Genomic DNA, 26,300 nt, shown 5'->3' on the forward strand with positions numbered 1-26,300 from the left:
TATGAGCTATAACATCATGACCACTGGCAGGCAAATAACACTCATAATCTTGTTTTTATGGGCCCTGTCAGCGGGTGGGATATATTAGGCAGCAAGTGAACATTTTGTTCTCAAAGTTGATTTGATGAAGTAGGAAAAATGGGCAAGCGTAAGGATCTGAGCGACTTTGACAAGGGCCAAATTGTACTGGCGAGACAACTAGGTCAGAGCATCTACAAAACTGCAGCTCTTGTGGAGTGTTCCCTGTCAGCAGTGGTCGGTATCTATGAAAAGTGGTCCAAGGAAGGAAAAGCGGTGAACACACAGTGTCTGGGTGTCCATGCTGACCCCTGTCCACTTTCGAAAACGCATACAATGGGCACGTGAGCATAACAACTGGACCACAGAGCAATGGAAGAAGGTGGCCTGGTCTGATGAATCACGTTTTCTTTTACATCACGTGGATGGCCGGGTGCGTCGCTTACCTGGGGAACACACGGTACCAGGATGCATCCATGGAGGCCCCACCTCCCAATTTAAAGGACCTGCTGCTAACGTCTTGGTGCCGGATCCCACAGCACACCTTCAGAGGTCTAGTGGAGTCCATGCCTCGACGGGTCAGGGCTGTTTTGGCGGCAAAAGGGGGACCTACACAATATTAGACAGGTGGTCATAATGTTATGGCTGATCGGTGTATACTAGACCGTATTCCTTGGTAGTCTGTGCCCTGGGATCATCAAAGCTCACTATTTATAAAATATGTTATATGCTGTTTACTTCATAAAGGTCAAAGGGAAATCTGTGTTGTCTTGGGCATTTCTTTTGTCACACTATTTGTACTTGTATGACATGAGACAGAGACTCGCCATCCCCCATGGCCCACGTGGCATTTGCACTGACCTGTTACCAATCAAAGTATGATCATTCTAAAAATAATTATACAAGTTTATATAACTTCTTACCCAACAACTTATCACTTCTAATGGGAAGATGAGTAATATTTAATGAGGTTATATTATAAAGCTTTTAATAGTATATTAAAGATGTTCTGTCTAACCAAAAATGTTAATTTCCATAAATGTAATTGGCACTTAATACGTAATACTTTTTATCTGTAATTACTGTTCAATTACCGTTTCTCTCTGCTATGGTTGGTTGCGTCTGCTTTTGATAATAAGTGGTTTCTACCTAAATTTTTTACCGAGATAACGTTTGTTTTCTACTCCCTTTATTCGGGATGGTCAGTTGCTATGTTCTACTCAATCTCTCAAGGTGAGCTGAGGTTTCTTGGACTTACTGGAATTGCATTTTTTTCTGACAGGGGGAAAGATGTTCATTCTCCATCCAGATGTGGCATTACTTCTGTTGTGGACTTCGTCATGATCTGTGGACTGTGCTGCCCCCCGTAATGGCTCAGAAGATACTTACAGAAGTGTTGGAGGAGACTTTGGCCTTGCTGACGTTCAGATACGCCCAGGTTCTTCCTAACTACAAACGTGCATCACAGATACGGTACTATTATTATAATGGTACATAAGGGCCTTAAACTTTAGTTACATATCCATAGGCAAAAACACTCTCAAAATTCAGGAAAAAAATCTTACATTTTTAAACTTGTTTTTACTGTAGCTTAATGCCAATGTTATGGGAATGTATACAACTCAGCTTAGCCTTCTGACCCAATGGAACAGTATATTCATGAAACTCGGGACAGGGTCAGAAACACATCCACAGGAAAATTAGAATTGTCTCTTGTTAGCACTAGGTGACACTGTTGCTTTAATGCACGTGGTATTCTGGAAGGATTTCGTCAGTTAATAATGCTTTAACAAGTATACTTTCCATATATTGGCTGTACGTGCTCTACTGAGCCTACCTTATTATTATTATTGTCAGAATTACTGTATTGTTTTACTATCACACAGTGTTGTTTTATTGTAATGAAAATTATGGTATTTTAAGGAAACCTATGATCGTATTTAAAAAAAAAAAAAAAAGAAATAAAAAAAAAAGAGAAAAAAAATCAGTGAACCGTATAATGTATTTTCTTCGTCATCATAACGCTAATAATAACCTTAATTTCCCTCTCAATGACTCATTAGTTGCTGTCTCACATTTCAATGTACTCCTGCCTTTTAGCACAAAGTTAATAGTGAAATAAACTGATTATTTAATCACAGAGCAAGTAAAATCAGGATTCCAAATTATATATTTATACATGCCGATTATGCCCACACGTGTGCCGTAACAGTTTTAATAGGGTAACGGGCATGTATTAATACTGTTAATACAGGATATGCTGTGTTAATATCACAATAGGGACATATAAGTACAAACCTACCACATTCTAACCTTGGCGAATCAGGACACCGGGGACGGTGCTGGGGAGGTAGAGTGTCACTCAAACTGGCAGCGTTACTGTGCATGCGCACCGTTCTGTCCCAGACATCAGAGAACACGGTCCCACCGAGCTCTAACTTCCCCAATAGGATAATGTCTTAAGTCTGTTTAAGGAATATAACCTTTTTCAGTCCTGTCCCAGATTCCAAATTCTTAGACATACAGTAAAAAAAACAAAAACTTAACTAGAAGTTTTTAACTGAGGATTTTTACGAAATTAATTGATTACAGTAACTCACCAGTCACCCCTGTGTGCTGATAAGGTAGTCTGTGCCCTGTGCGCCTTCCTTATCTAATTTAGTCGTTTTTTGTCTTTATTTCAGTCTTCGTTTGTTAGATTCTTCTTTTTCAGTCCTAGAAAACCATTAACATATGGTTAATGATGCATCAATAGCCCTTTATGGCAGCGTGTCAAATGCTACGTGCAATATTGTCCCTGTAGACCCACTTAGGGCACCGTATTCTGTACAATTCCTTTTCATTACAATACTGAGAAGCTAATGCCGCTCTTCTCTTGAATACATTGCTATGTATTCGGTTCTTTTTATCGCTACTAGAATGGAGAGGCTCCTTTTAGAAGCTGTTCTAAAAATGCAATGAACTGTACTCTTGTTCATGTTATCCTTACTTGTACAAGGCACTGGTGGGATTCATCTTAGCAATTTAATAGCCAACATGTTTTACAAAGATATAAACCATGGGTTATTGAATTTAGTTAAATTCAAGGACACTTTTGTTTCTAAAGAGTATGTGAAAACCTCCAGCACTGGGAGGTAGAATAATCTCACCCCAGGAGCATACTTGAGAATTTAGCTTTAACAAGTCATGTTTAAGTCCGTTATGCAGATATGAGCTGGCTAATGTCCAAGATAAACCACATTTTGGATTTCCAAACATCTATGACTTCACCTTCTCCTATGTTAGCTCCGAATCTCCTTACCCACTTAGTGATGTCGCGAGCTTCCGTGATTCTGTCTTACCACCAGAAGGACTCCTTGCCCTATTAATGATACCACCAACCTTTTCTGATCCTGCCCTAGTGCCAGGATAATCCAAAACACAGCTTCTAGGTTCTAGGACCCATCATCATTCTGGTTAGACAGACCTGGTGAGATAACGCTGCCCTGCATGATGGACGTTCTATAGGCTTCCCTGGTTAAAAGAGGAATATGTCAATCGTAACCATTACTTTTTTTGTTTTTAATAAAAAAATACCAAAAATTTATTGGCCACAAATCTTTTTTTTCTGGTTGGTCATTGCAGGATATAGATAAATCCCATTCGGGTTGACAACTTTGTTTTAAAAATCCAACTGAAAAGTTTCCATTTAAACTAAAACTTCAGCGCCTTGGTTGCTCCTGGCCAACAGTGTTTGTGATCCTTCACACAGCACTTAGATCTGCAGATTGAGTACGAGCCGTAGTCGTGTTCACCGCGTAAAATACGAAGGGGTTGCCATGATTCATCATTTAGTAAAGCTTTGTTTCTATTTCCTGTGGAGAAGTGAATAAAACGTTCTCCATAAATCAAGCAATGATGTGTTACAAATTCTTGCTGACATTTTGATGTACACTACATAATAATATATTGGATTTTCTCCGCAGTTTATTTAGATATACAGTAAGCAAGACTGCATTCCGCAATCAGTCACGTCTAATTATTAATTGATTCATGTTGTTTATCCTTCCTCTCAATGCTACTTCCAAAGCAAAATTTGTGTGGCAGTATGTCAGTACTCACAAGCAACGTACACCAGCTATTTCTGATCCCGTATTGTACAGCACAGCGGAATATGAAGGTGCTGTTTAAATCAATATAATAATGGCTATATTTACCGTAACTGAGGTTACGTCAATCTGTAACAAAAAAGTTAGACACCAAAATCACTTTTGTATCAGTTTTTATTACTCAGTTGTTATGTTATATATTACTTGTTATGATGGTGCTACATATAAAATATGTAAAATAAATAATAATTACAGTACATGCAGAATCAAACTTTATATTGTTAGTATATGAAAGTGGTGTACAGATATACCTGTATCTTAATTATATTAACCCTCTGGTATCCTATCCCAGGTCCTGATTTAAAGCAATTATTTAAGTTAACGGTGTTTACGCTTGTTAGATGAAGCTATAATTATCACCTTTTCCATCTACCTATCTATAAATATTAAGCAGTGCTCTACTGTAAGCATAGTATTTAGGAAAAGGTCTCACGCCGTCATATTATCCATAGGTACAAGGAATGCATCAGATGCCAGGATAAATTGTTAAGTGGTTTTGCTGTATTGGTTTTTCACTTCAGAAGGAGATGGCATCAGAGCATTGTTACCTGTTCTGTTTTTTATTAGCTATATTTATTTTTCATGTATTTTCTCATTAATAGGCTGCATATGGGTCTGGTTGAGATTGACGCAAACGTTGTCAAGCTTTGTTGTATCTTTCTGTTGGTAGCTTCAATGTTATTCTATATCATAGATTTTTATTAACATATGTTTTTTTTTTCTGTATTTTTACAGAATTGACATTTTGGCTATATTTTCATGTGTGGAAGACTTGCTATGGTCCATATGCAGTTCCATTCAAGATGTTTTACAGCCACCACAGCACCCTAACACGATTTTCAAGATACATAATCACTGTAATAGTCTTCTGACCATACTAGCCATCTTGACAGCGCCCCTGAACTCCTTACACGAGTGAGTATCAGCTGCCAAGAGCAAGGGGGAATGTAATAGAAAAGCAGATGCATAAAGTGTTGGGCTGCACAACGCCAGTCCTCGTGGACTTCGAAAAAGGCCATGATTTTTGGATTTCCTGACTTGAGCATCTTAATTAAAATTAAACTACATGCTTTCAGGCAAAGATACAAAGGAGTCCAGTTTTTTGTGGGTTTCAAGGCCTAGTGTTGTGCAGCTCAGATAAGTATTGACAGGATGCAACTTTTTGAACTTGTGTATATACGGCAACACACACCAAAAACTATAGACATAAAATTTGCGTGATGTCATAACATTTTTTAACTTTTTTATTTTCTTAGACTTGATTGTGCTGGCTTAACATTGTATGGCCATGACCTTTCCGTCTCTAAACTTGTAAGAGCTCTTAATTACTAACAGTGACGTTCAGCGGCGCTTCCATAGCCTACATGGCTGCCATTCTCACTGCCGGCCCCACTGGACCTGCTGCCCTTGTCAGCCTAGTCCGGAATACATAACTAGTGGCACTTATTATTTAATTTAAGAACAGGTATATAAAGATGTTGCCATTTCATAGCTTCTTTAGAAATAGGGTAAATCCATTGAGTGCTATTTATGTGCCGTTAATTAATATGTAGCAGGTCATTTGCTCAATTGAAAGAAAAGTTTAATAGCCAAAGCTTTCGGGCAACTTGTTGAGTTTTTTTCTTTGCGGTGGGGGAAAAAAAGCGTTCCGTGTAACTGAAGAAATGGTGGCAAGATTCAAATACAAAAATCCGATAACATTTTATTGGCAGACCTTTAGAAAATGGTATATGAGACGTTTTACAAGCTGCCATTTCAATTTTTGGCGGTGATATTTTTCATAAACACAAGGATCCTCACTGTTTTCACAGCTTGGCAAAATCTTGGCTTCACTTCCGAACCCTTGCTGTTTTACTGTCTAATGGTTAAATTATTATGTTCTGACATGGAGGGAACTGAGCAAAAAATAATGAACCAGATTCTCATGCAAAGATCTATCGTATACATAAACATTGTCAGTAACAGTAACGTGTGCTTTTGTAAACACAGACACGGCCTTCTACTGCATGCAAATATATCCTTGTTTAACTCACTCAATACTCTCAGGAAGGCATAACAGTCTCTTTTCTAATCCTAATTTGCTGATCCTATTTGCTGATCAGAAGGCATTGGAAGGTTTGTCTTATAACTATGATAACCCTGCTGTAAGCGCCTACAGTGATCACTTTGGGTCCTTGAACAAGTCATATATTCTCATTCTAGCTAGAAGCATAGTCCATGTTGAGGATGTCCAAGTGAAGGCGTGTGGATCACGTTTCATGTTTATCTATTGCTACAAGATTGACTCATTGGGATCTAACATCATCTTGGGATTCTGGACTGAATATGGTGCAAAATGTGTGGAGCATGTCTTTGGGTTCTCACACTGATCTCAAATAATAAATCCCAAATTAACAACCAACGGCTATCCTTCGACATCTTAATGAGCTGTTCTACTCAGCTGTTAGGTGCACTCTATAGAAGGTTAGGAAACTAAACTTTGGGCAGATCTGTCATTTTATTCTTCCATCCAAAGGCACAAAAATATCTAAGAAAGCCTTTTAGTTTCCATGGCAACAGTGCCTGCATTTGTACCACATGACAGTTAAGTGTACCCATCAATAATTATTGATGGGATTTTAGTGATTTATTGATTAAATAATTATTTCGGCAAAGAACTTGTGCATTAGACAGTATTGAGAAGGATGCTTTTAATTCTGTATTTAGTTAGCACAATGTTACATTTAGCAGAGAGCATGGTGCTAGACCTTTGAAGTGTCAGCAAGGTGAGCAACACCTGTCAAAGCAATGGCATTAGGACTTTAATGTTTGCACACTGTTTCCCGGGATAAAATGTGTATAGTTCCAGATTTTATTATGTAACTTGGCACTTGGCAATTTCAGTGGATAAAAAATCATGTGTCCGAGTCACTGAAACTCTTAGTAGTAGCTGGTTAGTGGCAGCGACATGCCAATGGTTGGGGATTCTGCATGCTTAGTACAGGGCAAGGGGTTTGGGGTTCACTACTAAACCGTGCGCTTTTTGTCTTCTGGAAATTATTGGGCTTGAAACCCTGGAGTGCAGTAAATGTGTAAATTCTATAAATAAAAGAATTTCAGAGGAGCCTCTGAAACAATAATAATAATATTAATCGAAAAAGGTCTGTATCATGTTATCATGACAAATTCCTAATAGGATATATATTATAGGGCAAGTTCCTTTTATCTCTTAAGGCAAGACGAACCTTGGATTAAATTTAGCCCTTTATCTTTTAGCCTTATAGCAAAGCTGCTTTATAACGGCACAGTGCCACGTACACAAAGAAAAACAACGAAACAATTCTGTTAACAATTACAATAGATTCACATTGCATGACTTGTAATGGTTGCAATGAAATGGTTTTAATAAAAATCCTTCAAATGTTTAACTTGTCACAAGGTAAAGATATTCAGAATTAAGTCGTTCGTATTCAACTGTGATACACCTTCTTAATCCCGAGAGTTCCCAGGTATGCACAATGATTTAACACTCCACACATCTGTTCCATTCATTTAAACAAATCAGCCGATGACCCCCTTACGAAAAAATTACTGCAGTTTTTCTGAAGTAATACTGCTGTTTTTTGGACATGAAAAAACTGCAATACTGCACTTTTACTGCAGTATTACTGCACATTTACTGCAGTTCTACTGCATTTGTACTTCACTGTACTGCAGTTTTACCGCACTTTTTTTTTATATTGCAAACCTACAGTTGTGCTTCAATGTACTGCAGCTTTATTGCATTTGTGCTTCCGTACAAAAATAACTGCAGTAAAACTGCAGTACAGTGAAGTACAAATGCAGTAAAACTGCAGTAAATGTGCAGTAATACTGCAGTAAAAGTGCAGTATTGCAGTTTTTTCATGTCCAAAAAACTGCAGTATTACTTCAGAAAAACTGCAGTACTTTTTTCGTAAGGGCGTTTTTTCCCCTCTCTCATGTGCTGTATTCATTATTGGCTGACTTTCTGTCTTTAATTTAGAATCTCCAAGAATATTTTCGATGGATTGAATTCAAACCCCTCCGAAGCAGCACCTTCAGATCACTTACAATGGCTTGTTTTTATTAAACCAGATATCTTCACTCCTTTGGTTAGGTAGGTATTTTTTAATATTGATATTATGCATCATACCAAAAATAACATGGTCCATATGCACCTTCTATTATGGCCGACTTTATAGGTAAAGCCCAGTTTGATTTTTCTATATCTTACTGAATGATTGAAGTAACTTTTTTCTATTTTAATTTAGCAATTAAAACTTCTTAATTCTGCAATATTTATTTGAATGATTTCTTGTCAACTTCTCTCGCATGTTTCGTTGACGCATCTGCTGTAACACGAAAAAGTTGGATGATCTGCTTCTTTAATTCTGTTAAATATTTGATTTAGTAAAAATGATGGGCACGCACTGTATTCCTTTACCGGTGTATGTGACTTGTCTTTCTCACACAGAGCTGTTAGTTATGAGATAGCATATGCCTCTCCATATGTCAGCCGCAGAGCTGCTTCGTACAGCTATTGGTGGTCTCTTCATGGCCAATACATCTCTACAGCATGTAATTTGTCCCCTTAGAGTGAATCACTTTATTACGCTCAATATTTCAATCTGCATCTAATTTAAGAGCCAACAATTTGTATATATTGCAACTTGATCATTCTCCATCTGGTTGGGAGAGAAAAAAAACCCTATATTTGTAACATAATATTCTATAAATTACTTTTTATTAATTATTTTTACCGAGATGCAGTTGAAAAGCATCATGTTTCTTTGCTAAGTGTTGCGTAACACACGGCGGCCTTTAGCGCTACTGAATTTTTAGTCCCGTCGTCTTCTGAGTCTGCATTTAAAATTAAATCCTCAAATTCCCCTTGAGAAAAAGGGAATGAATCAATTTGAACCTTTTCTATTAATCACTAACCACTCCAATTTTCTATGCCGCTTTATAATCTACTGGTCTTCTGCAAGGATTTGTACTTAAGGTGTGTGTGTGAAACACATTACAATGTAATAAAATGATTAACCCCTTCATGTCAGCATAGCCCTCCCCAGAGTTTTGATTTCGGAAATGATGGATTTTAATAGTGTCGTGTTTCGGATTTGTGATGGTTTTTAGAAGCAAGGATGATTTATTTCTTTTTTAACGCCATGCCAATATTCTTACGCATTGTAAAGAGTCGGGCCCAGTGAGCTTCTGCAAAAATGGTGGAGGTCGCTCACCTAAATGCAGTTAAATTAGTGAGACCACTGAGAAGAATTCTTCCCCCGTCAGCAATGCTTTATCCAAGGCCGTCTCAACTGCTTTCATGCCGGGAATGCTGATTGGGATTTGCCCCATAATGCATGATGATATCAAGGACTCCTGATTTAGTGAATACATCCCCGTTAGCGGTCACCTGGCTCCCAATACAAATCCCATCACCCCCAAACACATATGTTTCACACATTTTTAAAAAAAATGTTGACGTCTAGCTGGCCCAGTATCCCCACCATTGTCCCCTGGAAGTAGTTGGATAGCAGTTCTCCACATGTAGCTCATGTAGTTGCACCGTTAATGTCAAGGTGTTAGCAACTCCCAAAACACTCAGCCAGATAGCAGTGCTTGTAGTCCACCACCAGTTAAAGCGCCCCTTTTTGACCAGATCCAGAACAACCATGGATGATTGGGTGAAGTTACTTTGTGTCAGTAACATATCTGGCAGCCGACCAAATGTTAATTTGCTTTTAGCTACTTGAGATTAAATGTAATTCCTTCCCTGAGCAGTTTTAAAGTAAGCAAGCATGAAAGCATTTTCTGAGTAATCTGGGAGGAATTGACATTTAAATGAGTTAGCATTACATCTGCACTTTAAGGCTATTCATTTCATAGATAAATTAACTGCATTATTCTGTCTTTATCTTCTGTTTTGAAAGAACTCCATCAGCAGGAGAAATGGCAGTCCAGGGTCAGCTTAAAATGCTCTTATCCCAACCGTGCTGTAATTGGAACTTGCTTCTGGAGACGCTACTGCGCCCTGATTGTCTCATTGCAAGAACTTTGCTGACTTCCTCAAGTAGGTGTTTGTTCTGCCTCTTCTTATATACAATTTTTGGGATAAATAACAATCACTATCATATATCTTTCATTCTTGGAATTCTGAAAACCTTTTCTTAATGTTTTTTCTCTTCTTTTTTTCCTTTCCCTTTGCTCCTATACAAACATTGTCGATTTAAGAAAAGGGAAAAAAAAGTTATTCGTTCAAAACTTTTTGGGGGAAAAAAATGGACACTTGTACATGTGTATATATATATATATATATATATATCATATTTTGTGTGTGTATGTATATATATATATATATACTTTATATATTATATTTTGTGTGCATTTAACCCTTCAGATGTACTGACTGAGCTAGAACCCTATACTTTTGAAATTAGAACAATATATTTTCAGCAATTTAAACCATCAAGGCTAGGAATTTATTGTTAATAATTTAGTTTTTTTCTTTTATTGTAAATAAGCAAAAAAAAATAGATTACTGATGTGTGTACACCATATATATCAAAATATCATTTGGTATTTTTAAATTGTGTGTATTAGCAGTGAGAAATTATGTGTGCATGCAGATATGGTACGTAGTTGTGTGTATGACACAGCGTGTTTAGATTTTTATTCTGTTTGGTGGCGATTTGTCTTTAAAAAAGTATTTTTATTAATATAATATGACCTTAAGAACCCATAGTAGGAACTCTTTTATATGCAATTATATGTACAGCAATCTTTCAGTATGTATTATAAACTTTTTAGAAGAGGAATCATTGTTACATAGTTATATAGGCTGAAAACCCCAATATTTGATCGTATATGTGTAATAGGCTAAATAAGATGTGTACGTTTAGGCTAAATCTTTGTTAGTTCCTTACTATGTGAGAGAAGGGTGACTAATTTCCATGTATTATCCCAGATGTGAAGGTAAGCCGTTCCTTTAACGTTCAAAAGTCTTGTGCGGAAAGTGCTCAGGTGGCTTCAGCTGGTCTTTGGACGTTAACATTGTCAGCGTTGGCCAAGAGGTGTCTTGAACAGGGAAACCATCTACAAATTTTCACCTATAATATCAATCCTTCTGCACCATGGACATGACGTATTGAGGAGTGCAGCTCGTGATGCACGTAGGGCAGGTGTATCACCTGTATAGAAACACAGGGGTACTCATAAATGCAGTGATTGCACTTGCTTACCTCAAGAAGGAGAAACAGCCTACTTAACATGAAGAGCTACCCTGACTTTTAAAATAATAGATTCCTGTGCCTTGCTCTAAGATATATTAAACAAAAAGTGCAATAAATGTGCAGATAAAGCAGATTCTGTAGCACTGTTTCCATAAGGGACAGGGGAAATGACAATTGAAGCCTGTGCCGTAAGGAAAGTGTAGGGTGCCAGATTCACAATGGCAGAAGATGGCAGTGGCGTGGCCAGTCTCCACGAAGTGGAGAGAGGGAGTAGTGTATGTGAATGCGCTTTTGTTTACTGTAGTGTCAGTGTCTATATGTGTAAATGAATAGTGCCAGAGTCAGTATGTCTACTGTAATGTCGTTCTCCATTCAGTGTGTATAGTGTTAGAGTGTGTATTTTTACATAGTGTTAGCAAGTGGGTGTGTGTGAGTGTATGTTGTTGGATAGTGTGTGTGGTGTTGTGTGCTAGCATATAGTGGGTATATTAGTGTAAGGTGTTAGCATGTGTGTAGGTGAGTGTAGAATGTTAGTGTGTGTTACTGTAAGGTGTTAGTGTTTTAGCATGAGTCTGTTACTGTATGGTGCTAGAGGGTGTAAGTATAATGGTTTACATACAAGCTTGAGTCTTTATGGTATAAAATACCCCTTGTCACGAAGGTTAACTGTTACTGTACAAGCTGGTGAAGCACTGAAAAAAGGTGTATTTTATGTTGTATTGTCCCAATAAACATCATTTAACTGCAGAGCAGGGGATAATATATGAAAATAAAAACATAATTTGGGAAGCAAAAAAGGAAACAGACGCATTTTTTGGCTGGTTCCAAGATCCAAACCAAATTTGCATTAAACATTTTATTGCAGACACGGACAGTGCTATAATGCCTTATCATGTAATATTTTCTTTCCTCCACCTCTACGGGACAAGTCTCGAACGAAACCTTTTAAGTATGGTTTATTTTTGTTATTTTATAGAGGTTGTTTAATACACAAGTAATTACATCATGTCATAAAGTGGTCTACCGCTAGTCAGAAGCCGAACAGATCCTATGTTCTACACAGCTGTTCACCAGTCATTTACCCATTCATAAAACTGTCATCTTCAACAAAAACTGACACATGTTTGATGGAGATCACGTTAGTACCCTATTGGTCGTATGTATTGAATTCAGATTGCTATTTTAATTATCACAGGGCTGGAATGACAGAAGGCATAAATCTAATGACTCTCCCGGTGATTGAGCTGCGATGGGATATGTGTGTTAAAATGACACTGTGTACTTAAATATGCCTTCAGAAAACTGATATTCTCTTTAGCACATGTCTACTTGTGTGTGCTTTTTTCATTACTTTTAATACAAGTGTGTGTGGGGGGGTACACATACATTTTAATATAATGTTGTGCAAAACATTTTACATTGTTTAAAAAGTAACACTTATTAAAGACATATGTTATTAACTCTGTGTAAAATTTAAATATTAGTAAAATAATACGTTTTTCTTCAATGCAATGGTTTAATGATGTATGTACATTCTCGCTCTTTTTTTTAATCAGTCCTTGAAACCAGTGATGATGACACATTATTACTGGAAAGAGAGTTCTGCAAAGACCTGAATGTAACAGAAGGGATCCTTACCATGTTCTCCCTCTGTACCCTGTCACCTAAATCTTTTACTCAGCTTCTTGAAAAGTACATGGATGAAGAAAACCTGTGGGATTTCCTGTGCACCCAACCAGGTATGACAAATATGAATTTTGACTTGATGGGCTGAATGGTTCTTATCTACTGTCCAATTCTATGCTCCTATTTTTTAAAGTCTGGTCATCCTAAATAAGAGGCAATTCCTGCGTGGATTTATAGAGCATTTTCATCCATAAGAACATTTTTACATTGTTTAGAAACATAGAATTTCATGGCAGATAAAAACCGTTCGCCCATCTAGTCCTTTGGTACAGATACATAATGTTCTTTTTGAATTAGTGATCAATCATCCGCATGCATACTGTATTAGTCATAACATTCTCCTGTAGCTGGCCTCAGTGCTGTTGGTTTCCAGCTTTCATCTAATCGTAAGTCTGGTAGTCTGGATGATACTTTGCAGAATAACATCTCTAATGGCTCAGTTATTCACGTGTACTGTCACTGATCTCCTGCCATGAATGTTACAGATATACGTAAATGTAGCATGTACCAAAATAATGTTTATTAATATTTACTCTGAGAGACAGGACCTGTGTAGAGTCAACCGGCACCACTAACCATCCTAAAGAAGTAATGTGGCTAGCTAGGCATTGTGGGAGTTGTAGTTCTACAATCATTTAGGGCAGGGGCGTCCAACATGCGGCCCGCGAGACCTCGAGGTGCGGCCCGCGTGAGATCGGCAGCCAGGATCACAAGAGCCCTGCTGCTTACTTGTGGGAAGGTCTATTCTCTGCTCCAGTCCTGCCTCCTCTGTGGGGAGAACGAGGGAGGCCGCGCCCCCTGCTGAAGTCTGTGAGCGGCATCGAGAGCTGTAGAACAGGTAAGGGGGTGGGGGAGGTTGTGTGAATGAGTATGTCTGATTGAGGGAATGAATCTGTGAATGAATGAGTTTGTGTGTGTGTGATAGCATGGATGTGTAAGTGCTGGAACCTAGGCACGATGGGACTGTGATTGCTGTTAGCAATCACACTCCTATCATGCCAAGTCAGCCAGTACATGCTGAAACCTGGCTAGCTGCCCCCCTTGTGTATTGATGCCCCTATGGGGTCTGCACTTACAGCCACCCTGTAACAGCATGTATTGGCTGACTTGGGATGATAGGAGTGTGATTGCTAATAGCAATCTGCTAACAGCCCCATCATGCCTAGGTTCCAGCATTCACTGGTTGCCTGGGTATAAAAAGAGTGTGTTTGCTGTTAGCAATCACACTCCTATCATGCCAAGTCATATTGTTGATTTTTTTTTCCAATTGTGGTGTGTTACTTTTAATAAAAGCGTGGTTACACACTAAAATTGGACTAAAAATACAATGCCCAGCCAACCAGTACATGCTGGAATCTGGGTATGCCTGAGATTGCTGTTAACAATCATAATATATAATTTTTTCGTACAATTTTAGTGTGTAACTTACTTTTATTAAAAGTGTGTGGGGGGGTCACTTTCAGTTTCGGCTAAGTGAACCCTGAATTTTCGGTTTTGGTCCAGAATTTTCATTTTAGTGCATCCCTAAAATAAATAGAACTATTTTATTTTTACTTATCCAGAATCCTGAATTTGTAGGCCCAGAAATCCCAGAAATCAGTGAGAGGAAAAGTAAAGGTTTTGTGTCATTTACTTTATTTTAATCTGCATATCTTATTAAAGGCCATATTTTCTCTCAGTGAAAAATGAGTGCGGCCCTCGCACGTATACAATTCTGATGAAGTGGCCCACTGCAGAAAAAACTTGGACACCTAGGGGGTTATAGGTTGACTGTTGATAGAGAGAATGCCTCACTAACTCTAGTGATAGGTATGATTGCACTTGAGTAATTGTGCATCGTGTGTATTTCTTAGTACGTGGCAGTTTTGCTCATATCCCGTAACATAGAACCATCAAGTTTCACAGCAGATCAGAACCATTCAGTCCCTCTAGTCTGCCCATGTTTCCTAATGTAAATATTCAGACCTTAATCAGTCCTTGGTCTTATCTTAGATTCGGGATAGCTGTATGCCTATTCAAAGCATATGAATGACTCCCATCAGAACGTTGGACAGAACCGATAAACTTAGTGACGTTCCATCAATCAGAGTATTATAAATGCATTTGAGTCACTGTAAGGACTTTGGTTACGAGTGAGTGAAATGATCAGTCTAAATGACCAGAGCTCCATCTGTGTACGTTGGCCAAGCCAGAAAGAGTCCATCAGAGAAGTGGAATTTGAAATGCAGCAGCTGTCACAGAGATGCAAAAAGGCACAACTCCAGTTTGCAGTGCGTCAGACGTGGCACTCGATGTGATGGAAGGGGGAGCAAGTAAAAAACACTGTCTTATTCAAAGGCTACACTTCTTGAGCCCAGATGGCTTACAGTGTGTTAGATTTTGCACTCTGCATACTATTACATGTCAGATCTCACAGTGCTTTCTTGCTTCTGTAACTCGCTTGTGATACATTTTTCTAGTGGAGTAATATTCATTGCATCTGATTTTCCAGTCTAAGTAGAATTAGTAGATTATATTAGTACCTGAAGGGTTAGCAGTTCAATACGGTGCCCGTCTCTCCAGCATAGAGAGTTTAGTGGACAAGCATAACATGCGGTAATTTTTTTTCCAAAAAGATCTAATATGGAAACCCTACATTGGATATTGTCGTTTGCTAATTTGTGAAAAATCAATGTACACTTGTTTGTTAGAAAAATAAAATGGGACTCATTTTTAGAGTTGATTAATTATAAGCTATGATCAATGGGAGTGATCAAAGTGCCTGCCAGAGAGAAAAAGGAAACGGCCGATATTTAAGGGGTGTTTGAAAAAAGGAGACCCTGAGTATTTATTCTCAATATCCTCATATAGTCATTACCAATGCAGACTACAACAGAAACAGAAGACAGAAAAAAACAAATTAGAAGGTGGCTGAATAATAGGAGGTTTTTAATGAAGCATGGGATGCAGAAAGGAAAAAGTGTAACTAAACTATTCCTTCTTTAGTTACTCCATGTTTTACACCTTCAACAAACTTCAACAAGTGTATCATGCATTTTTCTTTTTATTTAAGTTTTATCATATATATATATATATATATATATATATATATATATATATATATATATATATATATATATATATATAAAATTGCCTCTCACTCCTGATAGAAAGAGTTGGGTATACTCTGTGTGCCAAAAAATGCACATACAGCACAGAAAATGTGTTGCACCTTTGCAGCTGCAGTGATAAATAACATAAAACAGAACATTATATACAAATACCAGCAACAAAGCATATGTGTGTTTCAGTGACGTATTTAACATTGGTTTTATTTAAAATGCTATAGCCTATATTTAAAGCAAACTGACCATTTAGGAAAAGAACAAGCCATAGATGAACTTAAAAGATATTAAACCGGTTTGTGTTTCAGTATTTATGGTTCTACAATCTTCTTCATGGTCCACCAGCATAATTCATGAATATCAATCTTTTTCACAGATCATGATCACAGAAATTCTTTGCCCCAAGTGATCAAATACTTGAATAGAACCCTGATGAGATCTGTTGTGGGGACAGTGAAGCAGGTAACCTCACTCGTTCTATCCTGCGACCCGGTGGATCAGGAGGGACACAAGTACATTGTTCCTGAAAGTCTGCTCAAGGCAGTACCTGAAAAATGGAATTTTGTGCCAAGAAAAACGAAGAAGAACAGTTCTTCTAAATGTAGGCAATCTTTTGCTTTTCATCTCGCCGTTTCATACCTGTGTATTAGGCAGGGCACAAGCTCTGAATGTTGTCTTTATGTATCATTTAAAGGGAAACTGCAACTATCGGATGAACGATGCCCCTTTCAATTTCTACGATTTCCCCCTGCAAATGCATACCTTTTGCTCCTTTCCCTACTCCCCACTTATACCCCATGCCGGAGATGTGGCACATGATATACTTTTCTGCCACAGAATGGACCATAGAGGGGGCATTCCGCTGCAGCTTCTTCTAAAATAAGTGATTTCTCCCTTCTATCCGAAAGTTTAACCTCGTTTTGTGTTCCCCAAAAAACTGTTTTCTTTAACCATGATTTTCCTTTTATATTTTTAGTATATCCACCATTATATCTAGTTTTTTCAAGGACAGAAAAAGCTGGAGTTAATCACATTAATTCAGTTGACCAAAATACCACAACATATATTAATGTGATTAACATTGAGACATTGGCCACAGGCAGTATGATAAGGAGTCTAGGTTTTTGTCAAGTAGATGGGCATACAGAGCTAGAACAGTTTCATAAAACAGCACAATATTTGCGAAAACCGATTTTTAATCCGATACTAGTAATGATTAAAAAAAAAAGTTGGAATTCACCTTTAAAGTTGTAGATGGGATTCTTCGTTGAATGGAAAGGGATTTTCCATACTGAAAAGATTTTAACATACTGGAGGAATTTCTGCATTGATAATGAGCAAAACAGGCAAGAGAAGGACATGCTAGGACAATAATTTTATATATGACACTGGGTCTTGTACTGAGTGGGACTGGCCTGAAAAGGAACCTTCCCTAAGGAAGTTATTTCTTTGAGGGGGTGCTAGTTAAATCTTAATGAGAATTTAATGGAAGAAGCTGTAATTTGGAAGGAAATGGCAGAATAATTATAGAAAAAACCTAAGCCTAATATTGAGGAGGTCTTGGGCAATATTAAATATATTACAGAAATGTTCACATCAAGCAGAGCAACTGATTTTTTGTGAACCCTGTCTCAAACAAGATAACTTTTAAGAGGTGCAGTTTACCGAGAGGGCTATGAATTCTCTAATCAGATAGCTGTGGAAATATAGAAACATCGGTTCTTCATCTTTTCAGTCCATCTAATGCTCCAGTCTTTTCTACATGCTGCAAAACCTCAAACATTTTTTGTGTCATCGTCCTTGCTTTGAGCTCAGGATAGCCTAATGCCTAAATTTCGGTCTCTGATATAGCTAAGTAGACTAATCTAGAAAGGCCAACCTGAGCAGGAATGTTGGCTTCCTTACATCACAAGTTATGGTTCCTATGTGTCATCTTAACATTGTAGCAAAATATTAACAATTCTTTTTCATTTTTGTATCTAAGGCATCACAAGATTGACAGCGGAAGCAGTTTCCATTGTTCTCAGCAAGCTTCCTTCAATAATTGCATGCCTGCCTCCTCCAATAAAATACTTCTACTTGTTCACCGAGAGAAAAATATCAGAACAGTACTCTGTGCTAAAAGAGACAGGAATACTCGTTGGCAACTTAATTGGCATTATATGTCGTGTACTAGAAGACGGAGAGGCCGTAGAACGCCTGACATGTTGCGTGTTGTCTCGATGGAGTAAAGAGAAAGTTACTGCCATTGGTGGATGCTTGGAGAAGACAATTGGAAAAAACATCAGTGAATCCAATAACGTTGCACAAAAAGTCTTAGAAAACATTGAGAAAACACAACCAAAATGGATCGAAAACCAATTGAAAAAAGCTAAAATGTTGAGCATGGAAGGGTAAGATTACTTAATATTTTCTTTCTTGTAGGGTGGGAACATGTATGTATGGATTGCATCTCAAAGCATTCTTCTAAGGAAGATCAATCAATCAATCAATTAAAAAATAAAACCGATAGACAACACATTTTAAAAGGATAAACATGATGTGACCAACAGTGAAAAGTAATAAAAACAAAATATACAACTAATGTTAGCTGCAAGCACATTTACATGTTTTGTTTTTTGTGCCACCTTATTTTCATCTCTGAAAATCTGACTCCTAAATTCCAGCTAGATCTGGCTCTTAAATTGTACCTAGATGTGTTCTCCTTAGTGCTAGTTTAAAAAGTTGATAGTGGATATGAAGCCTGTTTGTTACTTCTCTGGAAGTACAGAGATGTAAGGAACCTCAGCATAATCTCATTCAGATAGCATCATGGATTTTAGATGTGTCCCCCGCGTTCAGTCATTTGTATTTATTTTAGTGAAAGTGCTATTAAATAGTATGCAATTTCTTGGCTGAATCGAGCTGTATAGTGCAATGACTCCCTGTACAAGCTGTATGTCGGCAGGAAAAGGCATGCTACCAATCGCTGCTGAACGACATGTTATCTACAGCTTTCAGTGGTATTTACCAATTTCATAGGAAAGAGCATTTTTTTAGTCCAGTAGCGTCATATCTGTCCGTCTATTATAATGTCTGTTATTATGTCACCTATCTTTTAACATGAAATTGATATTCAAAAACACTTAACCTTTAGAGCAAGAAAATAAAGTACAAATCTGACCTATATAACTACAGAATAATTTAAATCTTCGGACTATAACGTGGGAACCCTAGGTTCTGGGCTTCTGTACTTACCGGTGCTGAATGAGTATGGGAGAGTACAAGAAACCTTACCCCCTGTACTGAAATGGTATCTTCAAACTTTATTATTTTTACATACATCTGTGCAAATATGTGACTCATACCTCTCGTGAAATAGCCCTCTTTCCTTTTACGGATTAGAATTAAAACTATTAACCCAATCTCAGAGTTCAGGAGCCATGATGGGCAATAGGTACATTTGCTATAGAGATGGGTATGACTTATTAGTTATTGTTCTGTTTAGTAAAATGATAGTATTACTGCCCTGGTCATATATGTGCTATATGAGAGTGTTTGGTAAAGAATGAGTAAAGCAAACCACGTGTGCCTCACTAATCACTGTCCGACTGGTCAACAAGTGGTATCTCACTGCATGCACTGGGAATGTGACTGTAGCTGCTCCTTGGGAATGAAGCCCCCCAGCACCTGTCATGCTGGCTTGCTAGGCAGGCTACTGACACCGGAAGGTACACGGCACAGATTACTTGCAGAGTGTAACACGAGAAATACATTGTAGGGGAGGGGGGGCTGCCACGGTGATATATTTCAATAAGTGGAACTGCAGTGTCAAAATACATGGCTGTGACCTTCTGCTCACTACTTGAGTTCTAGATCCTTAATCAAATCTTTACTTGTTGCCTCTATCTATTAAATACCCCTGCAGGTCAGCTGACTGCACGGTGCACGTGGAACCTAGAAATACCTAGAAATGGATGATCAGTCAAATGGCTACTCATTTACAAACACTGATGTCACTTAAATTAAGAAAACCTACCCCCACGTGTTGGAAGGGGCGGCTGTACACACTGCTCGCCTCGTGTCCCATCTCAACACATTCCTATTCATTAAAATAACCGTCATTTCGAAGTAACATCTAGCCTATAAACAGTCCGTTTATATAGTCGGGAGCATGCTGCCCGAAAGCACTAAGCAAAGTGTCCGTCTTTGCAAAGTAATTTGTGGCGTTGCAGATTATTGTTTTTCATCGTGGTGACCCTGATTTGGCTGGCTGGGTGCATATATAGATGAAGATGAATGCAGTTATTCCTTGGCTGAGGTCTGCCTCTTTCAGGGCACATTCTCCCTAATGATATGATTGATAAGCTGTCCCAAACCCAGAGAGGAAGTCATTAATCATAGTGCTGGCTGAATCCAATCATCTGCTTCACCTGCAAAGTGATGGACAGGAAAGGATACAATTTGGGCGATACACTCCTTTGTCAGAGGACCCTCAACTTTTTCAATGTCATCCTCATGAAGAAAAAAGAAGAAATGTAGCTCGTACCTGCGAGGAAAAGAACAGCCGTAAATCCTCCTGTTAATTCCACCAAAAGGCCTGCGCGGCTATAGCATCCGCTTATATAGGACATCACGGAACGATCAAGGAAACGTTTCTGAGTTTGGAGGACACTATCACGGCGCACCTTGATTCTGGATTTTAGTTTTGCTGCACGTTTTTAGTAATTTAAAAAATAAAGTTTCATGGGATCTGCCATTTGAACACCGCACCGAGGGAGCGCAGAGAGGGGCTTCGTGGCTGCGTTTTTAAATTATTTACGGATTAATACGTAGGATTATGAAAACATTAAGAACGGTTTCAAAAATAATTTATTGATTTAGGATTAAGGTGATGTGAGTGGAAGTAATAAAACAAATACATTCAGGGCCAGGGGAGCCAACAAAATTGCAGGCATCTGAAATTCTTCACACTTTCTGCCCCATGTGCCAGTCTAATAAACAGGTACAGGACTTCATGTGGGTGTAATACCAGTCTTACCAGTAATGACCATGAAAAGGTACGTGATGACTGTTGGCTGGGGTCCTGCGCATACACGACACTAATATATAATACACAGTATAAGTGGGGCTATTGGACTTTGGGGAGAAAATTCTGTTGTTGCAACTTTGTGTTAAACCAATTGTTATGTGACATTTATATTGAAATATTACATATTTGTGAAAGATGTAAACCAAGAGGGGTTCACACGCACAATGGTCTTTGGTGACACAATGCTGGGGAAGGCTGAAGACAATGCCGGCTGTGGGTTGCACCTTATTTAATTCCCTTATTAAGAAGAAGAAGAAGGATAATAATAATAAAACGGTGTATAGCAAAGGCTAAAACAGCAGGCAAGTGAAGTTGGCAGAAGCGGACTGGTTTAACAGGGTCTTTTTGTGAAAGCTGCCCTTTTGACGGTAACCTAGCACACCGATTTTCTCTTTTGTATGCGTAAGTACACCCAGCTCTGTTAGAAGTATGTGATTATACTAATTACACAGACACACGTTATTGCGTTTTAAGTCGTTTCCAAATATTGGACTAAGCAACATATTTAACTTGTAACAGCAGTCATTTTATTAATGCCGGATCACGTACATTGTCACCCGGAAGGCGGAAAGAGAAGCGAGCGGAGAGTCAGGAAAAACATGGCTGAGCTGCAAAGCTGCCGGCCGACAGCATGGCTTAACTTTTTATATTTTATATTCCATGTTACGTCCGGTTCGTCATCGACACACAAGCGAGCTGACTGTACACTTTGAGTTTGGCCTGAATAACGCAACTATTCTTCTTTTCTTCTCCTAGTGACTTTGCACTACAGGAAGACCATGGCCCGTTCAAATTGACTGAGCAGAAAATAAACGTGATGGTCTTGAATATCTGCCACAAACCAGGTGGCAGTGAGTTCCTGAGGCAAATGTATCATATCATCCAGCTCAATGAGGTAGGGAAAGTGCCTTTTTGCCGAGCAATTAGGTGTGTACTGGGTTGAAGCGGAGTGTGCTGGCAGCTAAGCGTCGATCGTAGAGGTGGTCCTGCCATTTATTTTTCTATGCCTTTATAATCGGATTATTTGCGTTTGGTAGGCATTGTCTGAGTTATTGGTTATTTATTTGAATGTTGCAATTCAACATCTACTTCAAAGCGAGGCATTATTATAGTTAATCTCAAACATGAAATGCTAACATAGGAGCTGTGAATGATTCTAGGTATCCGTTGAGCTCTGTATTTCTGCAGATTCAGCACACATGCTGTGCCTATATATATATATATATATATATATATATATATATATATATGTATAAGATATTGTTTTTATGCTAATCGCTTTGTGCGAGTGCTAGAATAAAATGTAAACCTGTATATAGGAAAGGCCCTCCGAGTATCCATATTTACTATCGTCAGAATTGTAAAGAAGCTGATAAGTTGGGACAAAAGCCTTATAATAAGCATTTTTGAACCCTTCTCTTCTGGCAGCTTTATTATTTTATCATATTTTGTTTAAAAATGGGCCAGCACTTTCTGCAGTGTCGTACATAACAGACTAAAAAGATATTCTGTTGACGTGGTCTTAAAATAACTTAAAAAATGGAGAATTAAAAGGAAATGTTTTTTTCTCCTTGTGCTGATTTCATTTCCCAATCAATAGTATTGTTACTTTTTTACGATGTAATCATCTAGTATGATTTTCCTTTTGCAGTGATGAATATCCTACAAGAGATCCATATTAAAAGGTGCTCTTTAGAATATGAGAACAATGCTTAAAGTACTGTTATTTATATACCCTTTTACAGTTGTATAAAAATCATATTTTTTCTTTAGGAGTGTCTGAATGGGATGATATCTGTCAAGGATCCAGAGAAGGGCTCACTGCAACCAGGAGCTTTCCAAATGGCGTGGACCAGCACAGAAAAGGAGTTACGCTTTAACCCTCTGCGCATGTTCACTCTTCCCAATGAAGCTCTACTAGCTCAGGTAACAGGGCGTAAGGAACTGCATTGCACTTACATTTATTTCTGGTGTGCACTCACACTTTATCACTAGCTTGTATATATAATTCCTGTAAAGGTATATATTCAAGATTTCACCAGGTGCTTTTTATACCAGCCTTACCAGATGGTTAGGACATCGTATACCTTGTTTATTTAGTGTTAGTTATTATTTGCCTTTTTTTCACTGCTACTGTAGAATGGAAATGTGAGAAAGATTCCACTACCAGTCAATCGTGGTATGATCTTGACTTTAAAACTTTTGTGTCCATATGCCAAGGTTTAAGACATGCAGGAGGGCAAGTGCATGGAATGAGGGTTATAGTTTTATGGCATATTTTATTTATTGACATTTGGGGTATCTGAGGTCTGCGCTAATGGGGCTGGTATTGGGAAAGTTTGCCGTAGCAGCTTTCACAAGAGATTCTCGGTTTCTCCAGCCATAAAGTAGTACATAGCACAGAAAAATAGATGTATACAAGAAACATATACCATAGTAATCAAATTGTAAGATTCTTGATAACAAAAAGGTTTGGACTGAACCTGCCATAGGACAAATGGGGCAAAAGCCTGGTGGACCGGTGCCCTAAAGTGCCTGCATAAGTTCTTACGTGGTGGATGCACACCAAAAAGGTATGCGACCTTTACTGGCAATTGCGCAGCCAACATGTAAGAGCGGACTTCATTTTAACAGTAGCTGGTATATTCTTGAAGCTCCAACATTTAAAAGGTACATCATACACTTAATAACCATGCACGAGGCATACTCCAATTAAAATGACTATTGAAGGAAGCTTGGAAAACTAACACATACCACCCGGTGAGATTATCCACGAAGTATTACAGAGGAAACATAGAGTTTAGTCCTGGCTAATCGGTTCAGGCTGGACTTTTGCTAACGCCATGCAACATTAAACAGGGCAAAATAACAAGGACAAACTGACACATCCCTGTATTACAGAGTAATAGATGCTTAGATCTACACGCTTAGCCAAATGCTGTATCTCTGTATCTGGATGCAAGGGAAAGACAGAAAAACTTCAAGGTCCACTAAAGATATAAATAAAACATTGCATTTCAAATCAAATCTATTTTACATTTATCATTATCATGCTCAAATAGGACCTTGAAGAAATGCCTAGGAAAAGCAAAATTCTGTAGCACCACGATGCTGACAGAGAACAAGATGTCTTCCGTATTGCATTGAATGCTTCCATTTGGACAACGAATGGCATTTTATGTGAAATGACTTTTATACCAAATATTGAGGTGATCAGATTATGTCTAAGGTCATTTATTTTGTTTAATTATTTTGTGCCGACAATTTCTGAAGTCAGTACAGATAGGACGCTCTACAACAGCTGTGAGCGCTGGCATAGACCAACAACACCTAGAATTACGAGGATGAACCATCACAAACATGGCGAATGGCATAGACAACATTCAGCACATGAAACGTAATCAACACTTAATGCATTGACAACGATTAGCTATGGCACCACCAGCCAAGTGCACTACCGCTGCATAAACAGGAGCACATCCAAAATGTACCACCACCAAGTGAAAAGACCATGGAAAGCTCCTGCAAGAAACGCTTGCTAGTCTCACACAAGATACAGACGCCTTAAAATGATACAGATCAAATAAAATACTTAGAACATGCACATATATATATAATATATATATATAATGGGTGTCCCTTATACACAACATGTACAGTATCTCATATAAATATATATATATACTATAGTTGACCATGTTATTTTAAGCAAACCTTTCTCCAAATAGTTTTTAATATTTCAGATAGTGTCTGCACCCTCTTTTGCAGTTCTGTTTCCTATGCAATGGAGACCCCACTCCATACAGTATGATCTGTATGACCTTGTGGTGTTTTCTTTTAACTACATTAACCCCTAACAGGCATAGCAGAGAACAAATTCATGTTTGAAATTACATTTCTATGAATTAAAAAATTACATTACAATGATAAACCACAAAATACCTATTTCAATGTGGTTTCAGTGTTACTTTTTGCACAATATGTATAATTTGCATACATACGAGTGTACATGTTGCCTTACCTTATAGATTGTTACTTAAATTTTGATGACAGACTAAACTTCTATTATTAAGTTAATAACACTTTAAAAAAATGAGCAGTTTAGTTTTAATGTGCATTCGTTTTGTTTCAATGTGCAATTATTTTGGAACTAATGAAAGGGATATTATTTCTCATGCAATCGGCATTGCATACCAAGAATGTGTGTGCTTCTCATGCTTACAAATATGTATATGTACCATCTGCTTATTTTACATTGTGGAACCCGTTTAAGATAAGAACCATAAACAGCTTGTAATTAAAATACATCATGTAACATAAATCCTAGCTGCCCTAATTCTTGGTAAACTAGTTGCTGACAGTAGGAAATGTAAATTGTTAAGACACATTCAGAGTAGTCATTTATTTCTCCTTTCAAACAAAGACTTCAGGTCTCAGACAAAGTAGTTGGGCAGGATGCCATTAACAGTTGGAATGTGGTGGGAAATTGATTTATCTTTTAATAAATAATGACTAAATCACTAAGTGGATCTGTAAATTAATTGTTGTCTTATTGAAATAAAAAAAATACCCTGCTTCTCTGAATTTGATTTATGCCATCAGGCCAAGTCCTCTTTTTTCTCCTTGTTAGTTCGTCTATCACTGGGAAATTACCGATAATAATAGCTATGATTGATAACTAACACGGCCTTTTTCACATATATCAACAGAGTACTTCAGATGAATGGCGTTGTGACTGGTCTACACTGCTTCCTGGTTGTTTGGATGTGAATCCAGTAACGTTCAGTGCCCTGCTTCAACACAGGTATGCAAAATGTCTACAATAACAACCCAGAGTTGTAATGATATTACAAATTGATTATATTATAATATTATATTGATAATGTGTCACTGGCAGAATTCTTTAATACATGAGTGTGCTGGAAGCTAATCATATATATAATTTGGGAATACCTTGCACAGTCATCTTGTGAATCCACTCTTCCTATGAGATACTTAGACAGGGATAGATCTCGAGAGCAAAAGGTCACGCAAAACGATC

At 37.9% G+C, this 26,300-nt stretch overlaps 1 protein-coding gene across 1 annotated transcript in view; it reads left to right on the top strand.

Annotated features, from left to right (window-relative positions):
- Positions 1-26,300, top strand: part of LOC149303036 (uncharacterized protein KIAA0825-like) — a 77,980-nt gene that overhangs the window by 50,150 nt on the left and 1,530 nt on the right. Inside the window, exons 10-19 of the mRNA XM_089481754.1 lie at positions 1,301-1,491; positions 4,902-5,081; positions 8,170-8,283; positions 10,100-10,239; positions 12,955-13,137; positions 16,565-16,789; positions 18,173-18,581; positions 22,016-22,154; positions 23,033-23,185; positions 25,969-26,063. Of these exons, the coding sequence (XP_089337880.1) occupies positions 1,301-1,491; positions 4,902-5,081; positions 8,170-8,283; positions 10,100-10,239; positions 12,955-13,137; positions 16,565-16,789; positions 18,173-18,581; positions 22,016-22,154; positions 23,033-23,185; positions 25,969-26,063 (1,829 nt within the window). The remainder of the gene's footprint in view (positions 1-1,300; positions 1,492-4,901; positions 5,082-8,169; positions 8,284-10,099; positions 10,240-12,954; positions 13,138-16,564; positions 16,790-18,172; positions 18,582-22,015; positions 22,155-23,032; positions 23,186-25,968; positions 26,064-26,300) is intronic.

The sequence above is a fragment of the Sceloporus occidentalis genome, unplaced genomic scaffold, assembly GCF_023333645.1.
Source record: "Sceloporus occidentalis isolate IW3139 unplaced genomic scaffold, rSceOcc1.0.p SCAF_16, whole genome shotgun sequence".
Taxonomy (NCBI): domain Eukaryota; kingdom Metazoa; phylum Chordata; class Lepidosauria; order Squamata; family Phrynosomatidae; genus Sceloporus; species Sceloporus occidentalis.